At 51.7% G+C, this 21203-nt stretch overlaps 1 protein-coding gene across 3 annotated transcripts in view; it reads right to left on the bottom strand.

Moving 5' to 3' along the window:
- The window catches only part of ADAMTS14 (ADAM metallopeptidase with thrombospondin type 1 motif 14), a 107493-nt gene that overhangs the window by 61019 nt on the left and 25271 nt on the right, over positions 1–21203 (bottom strand). For all 3 annotated transcript variants that reach the window (XR_004176969.1, XM_009214757.4, XM_003903821.5), the window contains exons 3-4: positions 17669–17825; positions 12211–12401 (exon numbers count right to left, since the gene is read on the bottom strand). Coding sequence is in view for 2 of the 3 variants with exons in the window: in XM_009214757.4 (XP_009213021.2) it covers positions 12211–12401; positions 17669–17825 (348 nt within the window). In the remaining variant the exon portion in view is untranslated. The remainder of the gene's footprint in view (positions 1–12210; positions 12402–17668; positions 17826–21203) is intronic.

Raw genomic sequence — 21203 nt, 5'->3', positions numbered from 1 at the left:
CTGAGTCTAACTGAGTTAAAGCAGCTCTTCTAGCTGGGTTACCGATGCTCACACCATAATCCCAACACTTTGGGAAGCCAAGGCAGGCTGGGATTACAAGATTCCAGGAGTTTGAAGGTTGCCCCAACCAACATGGGTGAAACTTGTCTCTGCCATGAAAGACAGCCAGGCATGGTGGCTATAATCCCAGCTCCTCAGGAGGCAGGGGCAGGAGAATCACTTAGACCGGGAGGCAGGGACAGGGTGAGCTGGGGGATGCCACCACTGCACTCCAGCCTGAATTTGACAGAGCAAGGGTTCTCAAAAAAAGAAAAGAAAAGAAAAAAAAAGCTCTCTTCTAATAAGTCTACAGTGCTAAGTGATGAACAGAATTTCATTGTTAACACTTTTAGTTCTTGGACATAAAGCCGTAGGAACATCTGATGATCTGGTGATCTTAGATTTGGTGAAATATGGTACACATGTGAACTTGTCTGTGTGCACACATCTAATTTGGTGTGGTACACATGGGTGCATGTCATCTAGACAAACACACCTGTGTTACACATGTGGGTGATTAAACATGGTACAGGTATATGCATGTGTGTGGATACCCATATTATATATGTACACACATGTGCATGTGTGTGGGTACCTGTGTTGTGTGTGTACACATGTGCATGTATGTGGATGTTTAACAGCAATATACTACTACCTGTAGTCTGAGCTCTCTGCCTTCCCCAGCCCTCCAGGGCTGACCCTCACAGTAGGCAGAGCTGGGTCTGGTTTACCTTGGGTTGGGACACTAAGACCTCACCAAGATGCCATGCTCAGGTGTGCATACACAGACAAGTTCACATGTGTACCATATTTCATCAAATCTAAGACTCCATGACGGTCAGATTCCCCATGATTTTATGCCATGGACCACATTGGTAGGCCCTGCCTCCGAGGTCACTAGGGAGGTGTTTAATGAGGTCTGGAGGATGAGGCTGCTCTCAGGGGAGTGGAAGGAGAGCGCTGAGTCTCCTGACTTCTTTCTCAGTTGCTGCAGGCTCAGCTGCTCCATCTCCCCTCTCTGCCAAGCTCATGATCATGCCCTATATTTTAAAGGGCTGGTGTGGGTTCCAAGTGAGCACTTTTAGCTGCCTTTTAATCGGCACACCTCTTAAAGGTGTGGCTGTCTCTGGAGCTCCCTGGAGCCTGCAGGCTGGTCTGGGTGGTGCTCCAGAGATCCGGCTGCTCAGCCCACCTCATGCCCAGGCTGCGTGTGCAGAGTGGCTCCAGGGTGCACAGGGATGGACCCACCCAGCCCAACAGAGTCTCTTTCACAAGCCCACAGTGCTCAGCATTTATCCCCCACAACCTATTTGTGAAACGCAGTAGCCTTGACGTCCCAGACTGGCAGCCTGTATGTAAATAGAGGCAGTGTGGAGGCCTGGGAAGGTCGAGCTCTGCTGCTTCTCACCACTGCATGGTCTTACCTCTTGGAGCTTGACTCTGCTCATCTGTGGGTGTGGAGGAAACAGCTTGTAGAGGCAGGAGGGTGGAGGGAAAAACAGACGTCAAGGCTTTGAAACCAGGCCTGGCCCACAGCATGTGCTCGATCAACAGCATCCATTAGTTTAAAACTTATTTCAGCCAGGCACAATGGCTCAGGCCTATAATACCAGCGCTTTGGGAGGCTGAGGCAGGAGGATTGTTTGAGCTCAGGAATTCAAAACCATCCTGAGCAACATAGTGAGACCCTGTCTATATATATCTATATTTTTAAATTAAAAATTAGCTGGGTACAATCAGCCATGCCTGTAGTCCCAGCTACTTGGGAGGCTGAGGCAAGAGGATCACTTGAGTCCAGGAGGTCGAGGCTACAGTGAGCCATGATCGCACCACTGCACTCCAGCCTGGATGACAAAGCAAGACCCTACCTCTAAAAAGTGTGTGTGTGTCTCTGTGTGTGTGTGTGTGTGTGTGTGTGTGTATTTGTGGAGTGAGATGCTGTCCATGAAAGCAAAAGTGCTGTGTGAACCATAAAACTCTCTTCGCAGGAAGGGTGCTCACATCACATATCTCTCGCACCAAGATTCCCAGCACTCCTCCTTCTGTGATGCACATCGTTCTCTGCCCAGAGGGTTTGCTTTGAAAATTCCTGTGTGTGACAATTGGAACTAATACCATAGGTCAGGGGGTCTCAATCTGGCCAGTATGGACAATTTGACGTGGATGAACTCAGTTGGGGGAGCTGTTCTGTGCATTTTAAGATGTTTAGCAGAATCCCTGGCCTCTACCAACTAGATGCCAGTAGCACCCCATCCCCTCTAGCTGTGATAATCAAAAAATAGCTCCAGATATTACCAAATGTCCCTGGTTAAGAACTACTGCTTGGGTGGGCGCCATGGCTCACAGCTGTAATCCTAGCATTCTGGGAGGTCAAGGCAGGAGGATTGTTTGAGGCCAGGAGTTCAAGACCAGCCTGGGTAATATAGTAAGACCCTGTCTCTACTAAAAATTAAAAAAAAAAAAAAGAAAGAAAATTAGCCAAGAATGGTGGCATGCACCTGTGGTGCTTGGGAGGCTGAGTCAGGAGGATCCCTTGAGCCAGTAGGTTGAGGCTGCAGTGAGCCATGACTGCACAGTGGCTGGGTAACAAAGCAAGACCCTGTCTTTGGAAGAAAAAAAAAAGGCTGGGCACCTTGGCTCACACCTGTAATCCCAGCACTTTGGGAGGCTGAGGTGAGCAGATCACTTGAGGTCAGGTGTTCGAGACCAGCCTGGCCAACGTAGCGACTCCCCATCACTACTAAAAATACAAAAATTACCTGGGTGTGGTGGCATGCCTGTAATCCCAGCTACTCAGGAGGCTGAGGCAGGAGAATTGCTTGAACCCGGGAGACGAAAGTTGCAGTCAGCCGAGATTGCACCACTGCACTCCAGCCTGGGCAACAGAGTGAGACTCCATCTCAAAAAATAAAATAAAATAATTTTTAAATATAATAAATAAAATAAACTTTAAAAAGAACTACTGCTTTACAGTGAATGAGTTTTTTTACTTTTAGCAAAAGCAGTTTTGGGGAACAGACATAAGAGAAGAGAAAAAGACCAAAAAGAGAGGGAAGAAGAGGATTGTCTGCTTCCAGTGTCAAGGAGAATAAGCTCCTTAGAGATTCATCTACCCAAAAGCAGAATGTCTGGCAAAGCCATACTCTCCATCAGCAGGAAAGCAGTTTTTGTGGTGTTCCAAACCAGCCTTTATGATGGATGTGTAACGCTTGTCAAGGGTAAACAAAATGCCACCCTTCCAGGCTGAGGCCGCCAAGGCCCTGATCTGACAGCCAACTGCGCCAAAACCTCCCAGGTCTAAAAGGGGAAGCGAGCTCTTCTACACAGTCCATCTGAGCAGGCCCCAGGCTCAGAAAGGGGCTCTGAGGCAGGTGAGAGCTGGTAGGACCCTACCATTGGCAGAGGTGCTAGCCAGTGTTGTCCCGGCAACCACCCCAACATCTATATATTGTCAGTCAGGTGGAGCCGGGCGGCGGGTGGAGGTGGATCAGGCACCTATCATCCAGACAGGTTGGCTGCCAAGAGGGTTCCTAGAGGAAACAGAGACTGGAAGCTTCTGGCTACAACCTGGCTGGGAGGAAATGATGAAAGGGCCTCTCTGTCTCTCTTCTCACCCTCCCTGTGCTCCAGCTCCAGGGCCTAGGAGGTTCCCCCATCTCCCCATGTCCAAAGGGGTCCTTGCCCCAGAGAACTGGTCCATCACCCCTGGGCCAGGAGAGGGCCCTGGGAATGGGCAGATCCACCTTGGATGCCACCACGGGGAGCTGTTCTCATGCCTCTTCTTTACGCCACAGTCCATGCTGCTGCCTCCCCAGTTATCCCGCCACACCTGGATGCCAGGGAGGTCTCTGCAGGCTTCTGTCACCTGTCACCACACACCTGGGTCTCCTTCCTCAACCCTGCCCCCACAACCCTGCTGTGCTATCTGCCACCCTATCTGCATGCCCTCCTCTCTCCGAATTGCCCTCTCCCTCAAGGTAGGCTCAGCAATGAGCCCCTGTAGACACCCCTCCTCTCTCTACAACCCCACAGGGACAGTATCCCCTCTAAGCTCCTTGGCACTGGTACCATTCTCCATGGTTCCCTGATTATTCCACAGGACTAAGGCTTGTTTTTGCAGCCAGACCAAAACTTCTAGGACGGGAGCCTCTGTCTGTGATACAAGGCACACAACAGGTGCTCACTAAATGCTGAAAACAACTACCCCTTTATGCTTCAAAGTGCTCAAATGGTTCTCTAGTCCTGAGATTTGAAGAAGTCTTAAGGAAGATGACCCAGTATAGATGGGGAAACAGGCACAGAGAATGACAGCACCCAGCAGCATGTGCGGAAAGGTTGAGAGGGGAGCCTGGTCACATCATCTGAAGCTGCAGGAATATCCACAGCATCTCCCCAGGTCAATGCAAAAGACACATGGAAGGCAGGGCCACCCGGACTGTCCCTCCAGCTGCCGCTGACAGCAGTGCCTGGGGCCTCGTCAGATAACTTTGGGTGCTTCACTAATGGCTTCTGCCCCCTCCTCCCTGGGTTAAGAGCACAATGGGACTATCCATCCCAGGAACTAGATCTCCTCTCTCTGGTCCCGCCAGCCCAGACCTGGCCCCGGAAATCAGGATCAGAAATGGTCACAGCAGACAGGTGCTCCAAGGGGAATGCAAAGGCAAGCTGTTATTACTGGCCCCATGGAAATCCCCTAAGGGTATTCAAGCATCAAGCATCCTAGCCGAATAAAAGCTCCCACACAATGGACAGGATGAGCTGCTGGTCCCCAGGGAGGCAGATTGTCGGTCCCCATCTGCTCACCTTCCCTTGCTGGGAAGTTTGGCTGTCCGTCTTCTGCACCTGTTCAGGGGAAGCCTGAACCCCATACCGCCCACATACCCGTGATGGCAGCAGCAGGTTTGCACTGTCACGGCTCCTTTAAGCCACAGTCCATCTCAATGCTGTGAGCCTCTCTCCCCAAGAGGAACTGGGCTTCCCTCAGAGGAAGCTCTGCCTCAACTGTGCCCCTCACCCATCCCCGGCCCTGTCTGTTCCCACATTCACAGGGCAACCCAGCAGTGAGCAGAAGACCCAGCCTCTAACGGCCTTCCAGAACTTCTGAGAAGATCATTACTCTCCTCACCCACTTTCTGACAGGTTGTGGGGAGAGGGAAGGTAGGACCAAGACTATCCAAACAGCAGTCTCCAAGGCAGGCCCTCGTGGCCCGCTCGTGGCCCCGTCTTCAGTGGAAGCTGACAAAGTTCCCCGGCCACAGCTTTGAGTCATGCATGAGTCAGAGGTCAAGGGTCAAAAGTCAGAACGTGTTAATTTGGCCAAGAAGGTTAGAATGGGTCACTGAACCTCCGTTCCTCCAACAGTAAAGTCCTGGGGACATCGGGGGAACACCAAGGAAGGAGGATAGCCGGGCAGCTGGCCTCCACATCATGAACATCAAGGGCTCAGAGAGAACTTCCCACCCGCTTCTGCCACCATCCACGTGGTCTCATAGCTCCAGATTGGAGGGCTTCCCAGCCCCTTCTGAATGCACCACGTTTCAGGCCAGGCCAGCCCTGGAATGCCAAGTTTCAAAAGTACACTTTGCTCGATGGAAAGAAACGTCTCGACTTATAGCCCATCGAAAGACCTCTTCCGGTTTCCGAGGGAAACTCCTAAATTCTGCCTGGGGAACAAGCTCCCGTCTACTCTCCCCACTACCTTCCAGACTTCGCTGCCTTCAGCTCTCCACCTCAGAGGTAGGTTTCACTGTTTTTCCCATAGCCCCAAAGAGCATCCCCTCCACCCTCACCCCCGTCATTTGAGCTGACTCTCTTAGAACCCTTATCAGGGGCTCAGACCAGGCCACCCAGTGGGTCTGGGAGGGGCCTTGCCGAGGGCACACAGTGCTCAGAAGCCACGCATGTGGAGCCCCTCGCCAAGCAGAGACCGTAGGAGCTGGCACAGGTCACGGCCCCTTCAGGACATACGTGCATGCAAGCACTCCGTCTCCGGGGGTCCTTTTCTCAGCCTGTGTGAGGGCCCATTTGGAACCCCAGCGTTAGGATACAGATCAGTGTAAGCTGAAGACATCTGAAAGCCAACAGATGCAGAAAGAAGCCTTCTCAGCTTCCCTTAAAAGCAGCAGCATCTGGGAAAGAGGTTGTTGGAAATCCCCTTAAGGGAATTTCATGGTCATAAAGACAGAAATACCACTTGACCCGGCTTAAGTAAACATCACAGACTTCATCTCCCATCTGTTCTCCTAAAGACCCACCTGTCTTTCCTAAAGAAACCTTTCTCCCTTCTCCCTTTCTCTCCCTATTAAGCTAAGAATATAAGCCCCAGGTTTTGTTTGTTTCTTTCTTTTCTTTCTTTCTTTTTTTTTTTTGAGACTGCAGTCTCCCTCTGTGGCCCAGGCTGGAGTGCAATGGCCCGATCTCGGCTCACCGCAACCTCCGCCTCCCGGGTTCAAGCAATTCTCCTGTCTCAGCCTCCTGAGCAGCTGGAACTATAGGCACACACCACCACACCCAGCTAATTTTTATATTTTTAGTAAAGATGGGGTTTCACCATATCGGTCAGGCTGGTCTCAAACTCCTGACCTTAGGTGATCCACCTGCCTCAGCCTCCCAAAGTGCTGGGATTACATGCATGAGCCGCTGCACCTGGCCAAGCTCTCTGTTTTCACCCCCTCTTTGAGGTACTCATCATAGAGTAACCCTATATACAAGGAACTGGCAAATCAACTCTTTTCTCCTGCCAGTCTGTCTCTTTCAGTTTAACTCACAAGCCCTCCAGAACTGAACATAAGAGTGTAGGGAAAAGCTTTTCTGCCATAACAGCTGGGTCACCAGCCACGGACAGCACCAGCTGGCACCAGGCCTGGGGAAGAATTTGAGCTCTGGAGTGGACACAGCGGTGCTCAGATCCCAGCCCCACGGCCTATCAGATGGGAGACTAGCAAGTTACAACCTGTCTCTGTACCCCAGTTTCTATGTAAGGACATTGAGGCTACTCAGACCTCTCGTAGGGTTATAGGGAGACTTATGTAAATGAGGTAGAGTCTACAAAGAGTCTGGCTCCCTCCCAGTGATTGCTCAAAAACAATGCTAATAATTTCTACAATGATATTCTTTTCCTTTTTTTGATTCTAGAGACAGGGTCTTACTCTGTTGGCAGGGTGGAGTGCAGTGGCATAATCACAGCTCATTGTAGCCTTGACCTCCTGGGCTCCAGCCATCCTCCCACCTCAACCTCCTGAGTAGCTAGGACTACAGTTGTGCACCACCTTGCCTGGCTAATTTTTTTAATTTTTTATAGAAATGGGGACTTGCTATGCCCAGGCTGGTCTTGAACTCCTGCCCCCAAACAATCCTCCTGTCTTGGACTCCCAAAGTGCTAGGATTATAGGTGTGAGTCATGGTACCCGGCTTGCAATTAGATCTTTTGCAGTGGTCTACGGACACACAGCAGTATAAGCTCAGAGGACAGGGACTGTGTTTTCTCTTCCTTTTGTGTTCCCCACTGTGGAAGCCATTCTTCCTGTCTGCATGATGTGCTGCTTGCTTTCTGGGCACAGGTCCTGCTGCACCTCACCCCCATACACAGTGGCAAGCTGTGGCCCAGCAGACCCAAACCAACCTTCTAGACACAGTAATTAGTACAGGGATAGCCACATGTCCCACCCTAGTCAGTCTTCCCTAGGAGGGCAAGAACAAGCCTTCTGGCATTTGGGTCCTAAGTGTGAGCACCTGGGGTGTTCCCATTTCCCATCATGGGGAGAAAGCCCATCTGCTGCTGGGCTCCACTGACAAGCATGGGCCAGCAGAGTAGGAGACCGTGCCCTAAGGAGCCTGAAGCCCTCGTCCTGTGGTCCCTGGGGCTCCTGTCCCGCAGCTTCTACCTGTGGGCACATCAGCAGCTCCCAGCCAATAGACCCCTCTTTGGTTTCAGCTAGTGTGAGCTGGGTCTGTCACCTGCAACCACAAGAACCCTGACTCCCACCCCACCCCACCCAATACCTAGCCCCACGGAGGGCGCACAGAGGTAGCACAGCACCCAACTCCGAACAAATGAATGGATGTCAGCTGAAGCTGGCAGTCAAGCCAACTGGGGAGCAGGGCTCTAGCAAACCTGATCCACCCTCCAGAACCTGGCGACACCTCAGTCCAACCAAGAGTTAAGGAGCCGAGCAACAGAATTCGTGGAGGTCCCTCCAGGTACCTCTGAAAGAGTTTCTCTGAAAGATGAGAGAAAGAATGGAGCAGATCACCCAAGACTGCTTTGTGGTCCCCCCCAGACAACTCACCCCCACCACTGCCCCAAGCACTCTCACTCTCCTAACCCCAGCCAGAATCCTGGAAGTGAGGAGTAGGTGGCAGAACAGAGCTGGGGAAGAGACAGAATCCCACCACACTGCTGTGAGGGCTGTAACCCAGTCCAATCCAGGGCTGTGGCCTGGGAGATGCTGCTGCTCCGCTGGTTCCAAGAATGGGGGCAAAGGTTTTTAAGTAGGGCAAGTCATCAGACTCCTCACACCTGGTCAGGCCCCAAACCACAGAATAAAAACTTGTACTTCAGTGGAAGGCAGGCACTGCCGCAGCGTGCCTTTCCCCCTTATTGGAATCAGACGCAAAGAAAGCGCCCTCACGGCAGAGAGCACCATGGGTCACTAAGAGCAACGCAACTTTCCTGTCTGCACGCAGGCGGTTCCATCTTCTCTGGCAGAGGCTAAAGAGCCTTCCCTCCCACCCTACACAACACTAATTTTGTCTCCTTTTGCACATTCATTGTAAAATTCCTAATCTATAATGTTTCTGTCCTTGGGTTCTCTTTTGAATGAGTTATAACATCTGCCTGTTTCCCTCATTAATGAGTAGAGTCAAATCTTTAACACATGTTCCCTTTTATTTCTCTATGACAGTCATGAGTTTACCTTTTCCTGAAAATTATCTTTTAACAAAGTGAAGGATTCTGGGGCTGCAGTAGGGCCTGGCTTACAGTCCTGGGGTCTTCAGCCCCAGCTTTGGGCAGTAGGACCCAGGCTCCTACCACTCTTGGGCATCCTGAGGTCTCCCCTGCCCCTTTCCCCTTTCCTGCCCTTCCTCTTGTCCCCCACCTGCTGGCTCCAGGAGCCAAACCTGGCTCTCAGCATGGCCTCCCACTAATGGGGTCGGTCCCCAGCTGTGGCCTCAGGCTGGGCCTGTGATTTGTGGACACTGGGTGGGTGGTCGAGTGTTCCAGGATGGTGGGTGTATTCAGATTCACAGGCATCCTCCCCTCCCCTCCCTCTCTCTTTCTCAAACAACTCCATGTGGTAGCCTTTGCTCTTTCTGTCCAAAACCACACACTGAGCTCCTGGGATGGAAGAAGTGTCCATACACAGAGGCGACCAGGGACAGACTTTCTAGCCCCCCGCCTGCTCCCTGGGCTCCTGTAATTGGAACTGATCTCTGCTCCTGTTCTTTTATTGACGTTGACATTGCAGAGAGAACTCTGCTGCTCTCTGCTGCTACCATCTCAATGGGTGCCAGCCACCTGCTTTTCTCATAGATGCCATTCACCTCTACGTTTACCAATCACCTCTCAGGTCTCAGACACTGTGCTGTGTGTGCTGTTGGGATTCCTAAAAAGACAAAGCCCCTCCCCTCAAGGAACTCACTTTCCCAAACTCAGGTGAGGAACAACTTATACACGCAAAAACAAACAAACAATGTAACAATAATAATGACAGAAAACATTACTTGAGTACCCACTATGTGTGAGGCATGTGCTAGATACCCTGGATACTAAATATTCACAAACCCAAAAGCAGACACTATTCTGAAAAAGCAGAGGCTCTAAGGGGCTAAACTGTAGCAGACACAAACTGGGGTGCCAGGACAGCTCAGAACAATTTCTCCAGCGGCCATGGCTGTGTCTAACCTCTCTCCAGCCTTGGAGCACTGATGCTCTCCAAAGAGTGGCATGTGACCCAGGTTAGGCCAATCAGAGTCCTGCCCTGGGAGATTTTTGCCTGGCAACCAGAGGGGAAACTCCTTTTGTCTCCAGCCATGGATGGGGATAGGAGTCAGCGTTGTGTTGTCAGTGGCCAGAATGTCTGGTAGAGAAGTTGGTCAGAGAGAATCAGGATGTCACAGAGAGAGAAGCTAGCCTGAAAACTTCCTCTAGTTTCAATTACTCTCACAACCAGCTCCAACCTGTCCCTCCCCCAGTCTGACCCATGAGCCAAGAAATTACCACGTTTGTCTTAATCTAGATTGAGTTGGTTTTTCATCATTTGCATCCTATGATGAGCAACATAGGTTCCCTGCCCAAGGTCACAGAGACATTAAGGGGCTGTCCCCCTAGCGACCACCTCATCAAAGGTGCAGCCAGATTATGGACCCAGGCAACGCCCTACCTATGTTTCCAGGGGGACTGACATGACGTGGGATTGACATTTCTCCCCATCAACTGTTCCATTCCCAGAAATGCATGACCAGTCACTTCACAAAGGTCACAGTATTATCACCAACCACCGCCCACTAACAGCATATGCTCTACATGGCCATGCTCTGCACTGTGCACTCGTTTTATCCTCTCCAAAACCTCTGGTAGTAAGTACTGTTAATGCTGCTTGCAAAGCGCAGAAGGAGATACTCCAGAGGGTTCTTAACTCACCCCCAAAGTCACAAAGACAGGAAGGGGCCGAGTCAGACTGTGTGCTCTTGGTCGATTCACTAATATTCCTCTTAGTGCAGTAGCACAATCAATTGCACATCCCTCACAGCCTGTCAGCACTGCCCATGGTAGACTGAGGATAAGGCGACTCTATCCCGGCCCTGGCATACTACAGTCATCTGTCGGTCTGGATGATCATGCAACTAGCCAACCTCTTTATCCTCTCCAAACAGGCCTAGGGGCAGAGGGCCCTAACATCAAGGCCAGTGAGGGCCCATGCAGGGGCTGAAGCTTTGTCCTTCAAAAGAGGCCTCGCTCAAATTCTTCAGGACCCACCACATACATATCTTCTTTCTTAGCTCTGGTATTCCAGATGAATGTTTATGATGAGCCATTAACCTGGTCACCTTGCAGAGGCTCAGAGGTGAAGGGCACCTGCCCTGCTGCCTCTTGTTGATGTGGCATTTTCCCTTGTGCACTGCTGCCCACCTTCTCCCCGCCTGGACTGCACAGCGTCCTATGCTGAGCTGGGGTCTATCCCAGTGGGTCACCTGCCTCTGGTACTGCACTTCACAGGGGAGGGCTGAGTGTCCGGCCCCCATCCCCAGCATCTGATCCCTGACTGCACTATTTCTACCTTGGGTCTCACTTCACCCAGACAGGTCCCCATCCTTTCCCAGAACCACACAGCCACAGGCACCCTGACAAAGGCCCCATGCTTTCACCCCCCTTTCCCTCTTGCTCTTCCTTGTCTCTGCCCCTTTAGCCCAGGGATGCTCACTCGGGGCTACCTGTGGCCTACGGTGTGTTTTGTTTGGCATCCACAGTGGGTTTCTCTTTTAACATTTAAAAACTGGAAATGTTAACTTAAATATCTGGATTAAAATTTTCCATAATAAAATTTTTAAACACTTTTTAAAAAAAAAACTACATTTCTGACTTTTCTTGAAAGACTAGGTTTTCTGTGACGAGAGTCCTGTATCTCTGCAGGACAACTGCAGGCAGCAGCTGAGGGCACGGGCTCTCTGCTTCACCACGGTCTTAGAATCTGCCCACATCCCTGATTGTCCTTGCCTGCCTGCGCACACCCAAGGCCCGTGTCAGGGCCTCAGGACCCACTTCACAGATTGACAGCTCCTTGGCCAGTCTCCCCAGCCTGGGGTTGGGCATTTCTTCCAGATGATGAGTCCCAGGGAAGTCCCTTCAACTCCAACACAAGCAAGGCTCCGGGCCACGCCTGAGCCAGACTCTGAACGTGTCCAAGCCCAGAACCCACTGTCCACAGGCTCCAGCACAGGAGGCCAGGTGGGTCACCTCAGCCCAGATATGTACAGCTGGGATCAGGCCAATTCAGGCTCATTATACCGTCGAACCTGGCTGCCAAGGGCGTGCCTGCTGGGCTAAGGAGTAAGCAATGACTCCCCCAAGTTCACCTGAAAAATACCAGGCCCCAGAAACTTCCATTTGGATCAGCACTGGGGCCCACCCCACCCCACTCCCCTCAAGTCCCAGGACACGTGGACACTCACGATATTCATAAGGGTGAGGACGTAGTTCTGCACATGCTCCTTGCCATGGAAGCGAACCACCGAGTCATCCACCACCAGCAGCACCTCGATGCTGTAGCTGCCTGGCTTGGCATGCCGCCGCTTCCGCTCTGTGTCGCCCAGCTGGTCCCCTACCAGGCCCAGCAGGTTGGGAAGGTCTCCCAGGCCAAAGGCTGGAACCAAGACAGGAAGAGAGTGAGGTCCAACCCACAGGAGAGGCTGTCACTGTGACATCACCCCCCACCTACCTCTGGCTCCATCACGGGCACCCCTTTCCCTGCCTCTGTAAGTAAAGCAGTATGAGGCATTGTTCTATACCAGGTCAACTCATGGGCAAGAACCATTTTCCTGCTACGAGGGCATGGCTAAGTCTTTGAAGCAATGAGTAGCAGAGTGGGGAGAACTGACCCAGAGCAGAATGCCTGGGTTCCAGGAGCCACTCATCCTATCTCTCTGGGCATCCCAGGCCCCATCCCTCGCTTCTCTGCCTCCATCGCCTCTCCTATAACATGAGGATGAACCACCCTTTATCTCTAACCCACAACGTTGCTGTAAAAATCAAAGTTGGCAATATCTCCAAAAAGGAAAAAAGTCATGGGGCTACTGTGGCCTCACAGGGCATCTGAGGAACTCTCGGATACTCCTATGAGCCCTGAGCCTCTCAAATCCCACCCAGGAACTGTCAGGGACCCCAAATTTCACCATCGCTGCTTTGCCCTTTTGGCTAAAAGCAAAATAGCATTTATTAACTTGTATTATATAATCCAAGAGTTACTAAACTTTTTCTGTAAAGGGCCAGATAAATATTTTAGGCTCTGTGGGTCATTCATTCTCGGTCACAACCATTCAATTCTGACACTGAAGCACAAAATCAGCCGCAGATGAGACTGTGAGTGTGTCTGTGTTCCAATCCAACCTCCTCTACAAGACAGCTGCCAGGCTGTACCTGGCCCTGGGCCTTACCTTTACTGACCTCTAATCTAATCGAACGCAAACCAATCTAATCTAATCTTTACAACAACTCTATCAGATTGTTGTCCCCATTACACTGGTGAACACATTGAAGTTCAAAGATGTTAAGTAGCTTCTCGCGTGGGTCTGTCTGAATCAAAAGCCCATGCTTTGAAACATTACCATCGATGCCACCATGTAGAAGGGTAACAGCTTGAGCGCTGTCAGTCATCTATGCTATAGCCTGAATGAAGATAAACTCTGCTGGGGCGGTGGAGTGAGGGTACGTGGAGACGTCGCAGGGAAAGCTAAGAAGTCAGGACAGGAGGCTGGGGTCTCTCAAGAAGGCCCCAGAGCCTTAACTCTTAATGACTTCCCCCCATCTCACTCTGAAGTTTTGATACTCGTACCATTAATTTCTAAGAACCTTCATTTATCCACAGGTATTTGAGAGCTCCCCAGATAGAAGGCTGGGACTGAGGATGTAAAGAGGCCACCACGCTATCCCCAGCATGTATCAGGGCTGTGGCAGCAGGAGGGGCCCCGCACTATTCAATGGATGGACAGGGAGTAGGTGATAAAGGCCCAGCCTCCGCCCTTGAGCCCACTGCCTAGCAGAGGGGACAAATAAGAAATTGGATTGTAACAATACAAGAATATCAAAGGCTACCACAGGACTGATCAGAGAAGGCGCGCCCCTGGAGATCCAGACCTGTTGAGGGAGGCTTCCTGAGGAGGGGACACTGAAGCTGGGGCTGAACAGAGAGCAGGAGAAAATCCACTTCAGCACAGAGGGCAGAGGGCCCTGTCCCTGCCCAGTCCATTGTGATTATTTATGTTACACACGGGAGCGAGTGTGTGCAGACCCCGTCCACACATGGGTGACGCACATGGATGCATCCACAAGAACCTCTGCAGAGACCCGAGCCACCTCTACGCTGCTACCCACACGGGTTCTCAGGTAACGGGGATCTGAGGACGGGTAACAGGGAACACACAGGGCTCGGTGCTACCGTTTGTTTTTATCTCCTCTTTGCTGAGTGGTGCTATAGTGCAAAGGAACAAAGCCCTAGACTTAAGAGCTGGAAAAATGTGTGGCTACTGGCCTGGCAGGGAAAGCCCTCTGGGTGGACGCACAGCCTGGTGAGCAGGGCTCGGGTGGGTTTCGTCCTCACTTACCCTTGAGGCTGGCGCTGCTCTGAGCTCACACTGCAGGCAGTTTCTGGTGGCCCTGGTGTCTGAGCCAATGGCAAGCGCAGCAGCCCATAACCAAACTCCTGGGAGAGAGGAGGGCCGCCCCCGGCAGGGGAGGGGAAGGCACAAGGCTCTGTCCATGGAGCAGGGAGAATAAATAACCGTCACCCTCAACACATGGGCTGTGCCCAGAAGTGTAAGCCCTGCGAGTGGAATGCCGCACTTGACCTCTCAGAGCCCTCCCTGCCAGGCATGTCACAGGAAGGCTGGAGAGGTTACCCCACTCACCCTAGGTCACACAGCAGCTTCATGACAACAGCCCAGAAAGTAAACTCAGGCCTCCCCCAGCCATGACCACACTCTATCAGGGCACAGCCATAATTCTCTCTCTGCAGACTTTCTGGGGAATTAGGGAGGAGCAGCCAGCATTAGCCTTGGATGCTGTGGGGGGCTCCAGCCGCACTGTCTTCTGTGGGTCCCTCATCCTTCAGGATGACAGGAGCAGACAACCCTCAGGGCAGAGTAGGGCCCGCCAGCCACTGGGAAGCTGCCATAAGCCACCCAAGAAGCCCCAGGCCAATGGAAAATGGTGCAGCTGCTTTGAAAATACAGTTGACAGTTAAACCTAGAGGTGCCATGTGACCCAGTAATTCCACTGCTAAGTATGTACTCAAGAGAATTGAAAACGTATGTTCACATAAAAACTTGACACGAATGTTCACAGCAGCATTTCATCGTAGCCAAAAGATAGAAACAACTCCAGTGTCCACCAGATGAATGATAAATGTGGCATGTCCATACACTGGACGGGAGTTCCGTTATAAAGAGGAGAGAAGCATCAAGACAGGCGACCCCATGGATAAGCCTTGAAAACACGCTGAGTGAAAGAAGCCAGGCACCAAAGGCACATACTGTATGATTTCATTCCATGAAACATCCTGAATGGGCAAATCCTATTTAGAAAGATAGATATCTTATTTAGAAAGATAGAAAGTAGATTAGTGGTTGCCAGGGGGCATTGGACGGTGGGGAAACAGGAGCAACTACAACTAATGGATGGGAATGTTCTGGAATTAGATGGAAGTGATGGCTGCACAGCATTGTGAATATAATTTTAAAAACCCAGCGAATCGTATGCCTCAAAATGGGTGTACAAGTATGTGAGTGAATGTTTATCTCAATGTGTTTGCATGAAAGCATGGGTCGCCCTGAGCCCCAGCCCGGTTGGCGTCCCTGGCATGGGCAGCCCAAGGAGAGCTGTGAGCCTTACTGAGTGCGAAGAGGAATTGTCCCCTCCACCCCAGGTTCACTGGTGCACCTCAGACTCCCTTACAGTGGAATCAGGGGGCTGGGAATCGGGGTTCCGGAGAGTAGGACCATGGGTTAAATAGGAGAAGGCAGCGTTTGCAGCAGGAGAGCATTCAGGGCACAGCCTCAGGGGCCAAGGCAGGGCCGTAGGGTGAGGGCCAGCTCAAGCCTGGGGACCCAGCACTGGGAATTCCTGTCCTCCAGGACCCCCAGCCTGGGTAGGAGAAGAGAACAGACCCAGGAGACTCCCAGGTCTGAGGAACCATGGGGAGGGACACCTGTGGATGATGGGGACAGGTGGAGATGCAGAGGTCCCCAGCCTGAGGGAGATTCCCGAAAAGCCTTTGGCCGGCTGCTAGGCAGGCTTTGAGCACCTGGCCAGGCCTCCAAGGCACCTCTCTGTGTGCGGAAAACCAGACCCAAAGAGCCAAACTGAAGCTTTAATCAAGTATGTGAAATGGAGACAGGCACGCCTAGAAATGCTTCTCCCCACACTGGGCTCAGCCCCACGACTGGCCTTCAAATAGAAGTACAAGTCGCAGCTTTCCAAGAAAGTCTTCTCCTACCCCTGGTCTTTCTAAGGAAGGCCCACAGACTGGAGTTCCAGCCCTGGAGCCTGGTGTGGGGCAAGAGTCGCAGCTACATTTCTTTGGGTCTGAACTCCAGCTCCATGTGCTCAGTGGTCTCAGCGTCCCAGCTGCCCACCATGGTGGCTGGTGATGCAGCTGGTTCCAGACTCACAGCTCTGGAGCTGGACTTCCCCAACATCTCTTCCTAAAAGAGGGGACCTTATGGTCTTTGGATTCAGAATTGGCCTAAAAAAATGGAGCCCAGCGGAGACTCATTCCTCTTCCCAACCCTGGTGGAGGGAAGGGTGCCCTGAAATCCACACCAGCGCTCAGAGGCCCCACCAGCCCTGCCCTCCCCACCTTAGGCCTACAGAATCCTCTGGCTCTGGTGCCACGGCTCTCTTGTGAGTGACACTTGGAGAGCAGCTGGAGCTTCAATGGATACACCATCTGTGGGGACAACTGGCTTCCAGGCATTTCTTATGCCAAGCCCAGTCCCACAGGGAGCTGGCACAACGGTGTGTGTGGTCCAGTCATAACCAGATTTCACCTATGGCCTCCTCATCTCTTCTTGGCCAAAGGAGCTTTGTGACACTGTGAAGCTGACCACGGGCCCAGGACCAGCACCTGTCACATCCAGTTTATTTGCCCAACCATAAGTCTTGAGTGCCTCTGGTGTGTAGGCTCCTGCACTGGTCACCTGGGCGCAGGGACGCCCCTTCCCTCGGGGGGTTCCCACCCTAACACGTCAGCAGTTACCCTTAATAATACTGTAAGGAGAGCTGCCATTTATCCAGCACCTACTACATGCCAAGCCCTATACTGGGATTTTCATAGACACCATCACCATTACATATAACATTTACGGGTAGACATGGATCATCTCTGCTTTACTGATGAGGAAAATGAGGGCTCAGAGATCTTAGGTAAGTTGCCTTGGATCACGCAGTAGACAGACTTGAAGATAGGATTGTAAAATGGTCTACAGGACACACAGCTGACCATGACGTCCTGACACCAGGCAGCCTCCCTGCAGGTGCCCTAATAACTCCTTTCCTGTGGTTCCCACACGGTTGAGTTGACTTTAGGGGGAAAAACTCACTGCAGGCATTCTACCTTCTGCCTTGGCTCAGAAATAGCCTTGAGAAGAAATAGTGAGCTCCTCAGAGACCTCTGGAGTCCCAGGGACCACAGTTCAGGACACAAGTGGCTCCTCTGGCCCCTAGCTCCAGCCAATTACAGCAGCTCCTAGAACGCAATGGGGTTTCTCTGCCAGTACAGCAGATCTATGTGGCCCAGTCCCATTTTACAGGTAAGAAGACTGAGGCCAGGCATGGACAGCTTAAGGACAGAAGTTACCAGGAAACACTCCAGAGGTAGGGAGAGAAGCAGCGCACAGGCCCCTACCTACAGCCTACCTTCATTGTGCAGGTCCCCGTGAGGTTCTGCCCACTCCTGCTGGACGGCCTCCCGGCGGTACACCACATGTGTCCTCCCGCTGGCCTCCTTCTCCTGCTGGCCCCGCTCCAGAGGCTCAATGAAGAAGTCGGTGCTATCTGTGCGGATGAGACCCGCCTGAACCAGGGACGGCAAGCACGGGGGAAGAGAGAGAGAAGAGCATGAACACAGTACAGCTGACAGGCGAGCATCTGTGAGTACACATATGTGACCCTACATGTGTGCAGGCTCTTCCTCCAGGGCCTTGAGGAGCCCTGGGATTCCATGACATTCTATGAGGCCCTGGCAGGGGAATGGGAGGAGGTGATAGGAAAGCTGAGCAAAGGGGCCCACCCTCCTTTCAGCAAAGCAGATCCACTTTTACTGTGTTGTCTATCCATGGGGCTCTGCATAAAATCTCATTACATCAGAGCTTCTATTGCTTACAAAAAGCAGAGGCACAAAAGCCACTGCCATAAGGCACATGCACACACACCAAGGCACTGCACTCGAGCCCGAAGCACATCACAAGGGTTTAGCTTTACCTAGAGGCAGACAGGAAAATCCTAGGGGCAAAGGCTCATTATCCCTAAGGTGTGCTGGTCCCCCACTTCAATACGAAGCGCTGTTATTTCAGGTTGAAAGCACATGGGTGTGCACATGGCGGGATGGGGGTTTGGGGGCAGGGAGGAGGGCAGCTAATGCTCATTCACGATAAATGAGCCAGGAGTGCGTGTTTTTCATCTAATGTTTCCCTACATCAAATATTCCCTTAAAAAATCAGGTGTTGGCCTTGGAAATAAAAACAAAAAAATATGATGGCAAAGCCCAGCAAATGTGTTATTATCCCCCAGTGAAGGCAGTCATCACAGGGGCCAATGAAACATACAACTAGATGTGGGTTAACGTATGTGTGTCTGCATATGCACATGTGTATATACACACACACACACACACACACACACCACGTCATCCTACAAAGTACTAAGAGTACCTACCGCAGTGGATGGAAAATAATAGGCATGATTTACAAATAAATATTTGTTGAATTCCTTCACTTGTTCAACAAGTATCTATTGAGTGCTTACTACATAACAAGGACTGGGAGCGCAGCTGTGAACACAAAGCAGTGAATGAAGGAAGCGTTTCTATAAATTCACTGGACCTTCTCCATTTGAATTGGAACTCCAGTGACAACACAACCCAATTCCACCCACTTCCCACTTCCCACCTCCTCCTGTTCTGAGGCTGCATCTCAGGAGCCCCCTCCAAGTCCGACTGAACACCTACCACTAAGCCCCCAACAGCAGCCAACGTTTTCTGTGCCCCTTCTAGCTGTTTCTGTGGATCAGACAGAAAGCATCATTTTGGAGCCAAATCAAGACGGTTGCCTTCTGTGCTTCATCAACAGGCCCAATCAAGAGGCCAAGAAATGTTCCAGGGAAAAATGGCATTATTGGAACAAATTTGAGGCTTCCATGTAACCATTTTATCAAGTAACACTCAATTGTCTGCAAAAGTTCTGATGTGCTTGTTAAAATGTCAATGTCAAACCTTATACTGAGCACACATGTATCCATGCAGAGCAGTTTGACTTTGTACCTACTGTGTGCCTGCTATGGGCAGGGAGAAATGGAAAAATAAGGCCCAAGAACTGAGGGCAGCCAATGTCCTGCCCGGTGCTATGACAAAGTGTGGACACGTGTCCCAAAGGAGGTACCATCTGTGGGTCCTGAAGGATGACTATCCATCAGGTTCCTGGTTGCAAGGATTAGAAATTCAACTCAAACCTCCTGACCTGAAGGGGAAGGTACTAGCCCCAGGACACACTGAGGCAGGGGCTAAGACTGGAAGTGAGAGACCCAACACTCTTACCATCCCTCCCCTCAGTTCCCCCTACACCAGCTTCATCCTCCCTCCTCCAAGACAAGCTATACATCCCCTGTCCTTGCAGACACATCTCCACTCTGCCGTCAGAGACAAGGAGATTCTCCCTTCACAGTCCCATCCAGGCTGAGTCACATGGTCACCCAGGGACTGTCAGCCCAGGTTTCCACAGCAGACAGAACGGAGAAATTGTTAGCGTGCAAAAGAAACTGACGCGAGAAGGAAAGAGCATACGAGGTAGAGGGGAAGGCCCCCGGGTGAGGGTGGAAATGCAGGAAGGACAGTGTGGGGAGGGGACCAGGGCATTCAGGCTCAGGGACAGAGGTTGAGCCCAAACCTGGACAAAAAGTGGCGGCCAAATCCAAGGGCCTCTGCCGCTGTGCACCTGCAGAACCCCGACAGGAGGCCTGTCTTCCAGCTGGTGGCTCCAGGCCCGGGACACGCCTCCAAGGCCTACCACAGCTTTGTTGCCATGAGGGCCTGTGATGAACTCTCAGCCAAGCCCTGCATGATTTATCCCATCCCCCTTTCCACACCCGTGTCTGATACCCAGAGGGACCCCTGGGTCCCTTGTACCCCTGGAACAAGCAAGCAAGAGACAGCATGAGTCAGAGGCCACTGCTCCATCCAGGTCACGGGCACACAAACCTGGCTGGCCCAGGGCAGTGGCCTGCGCCGTCTCAGTCCATCACACCTCTCCAGCTGCCTAGCAGAGGCAAACTCTCCAGAGCAAGAAGTGGAAGGCTCTACTCAGCGCCTCCCACACACCAGGCACCTGGTCAAGGCCCTCCCCAGTTCTGGGGCTTAGTTAAATGGCTCCACAAAGAGGATCCTTCAAGCCTGGCGCTCCCTGCCCCACAGCCCAGAGACTCCACGGGGTCTCGAGGGCTCGGTGCCTCATATGAGGGATACGGTTCCCAGAATGAAACCACTGCCTTCCAGCCCGCCCCTTCCTCTGGCCCACAATCATGGGCTACAGACCTTTCAGGATCATCGTGCTCATCCCAGTCTGAAGCATTGTACTTCGACAACATCCCCAGTTAGGAGACCTCTAGCTTTTACTTGGATGCCTCCAGTGACAGAGAGCTCCCTCCCTCAAGATGTAACAGATTCTGAATAGGGACACTCCTAACATTGTATTCAGCGTGAACACACTTCCCTACTTTCCAACGTTTATAAATCGTCTTCTTATCACTGTTATTAACAACAGTACCTGCCGCTCATATTTTTATATATTGTCTTATTTTATCTTTATAGCCCTATAAGGTAGGCACTAATGTTAGACCCATTTCATGGATGAGGAAATAGAGGTTCAGAAGGGTTAAGTAACTGGCCCAGTCACCCAGCAAGTAAGTGTCAGCACTCTTAACCACAATGCTGTATTACTTGGGTTCATCCCCCAGGCCTGCTTCTGCCCTCAGGAGCCACGTGGAGCAAGAAAACATTGCTTTCCTAGTACCACCTGCAAATCCCTGGGCCTCTGGTCTGACCTTGCAGAGCAAGGACACTCATTCTCCAACTCTCCACCTCTGGGCAAAACCCTCCCATGGAGGCCAGCACACCTCTCACCAAGGATATGAGAAGGAAGGGCAGGGCACAGCCCATAAAAGAAACAGTCCCTCCCACTCC

Source organism: Papio anubis, chromosome 11 (genome assembly GCF_008728515.1).
Source record: "Papio anubis isolate 15944 chromosome 11, Panubis1.0, whole genome shotgun sequence".
In the NCBI taxonomy this organism is placed as follows: Eukaryota; Metazoa; Chordata; class Mammalia; order Primates; family Cercopithecidae; genus Papio; species Papio anubis.
This window is presented reverse-complemented; position numbering and strand designations above follow the sequence as displayed.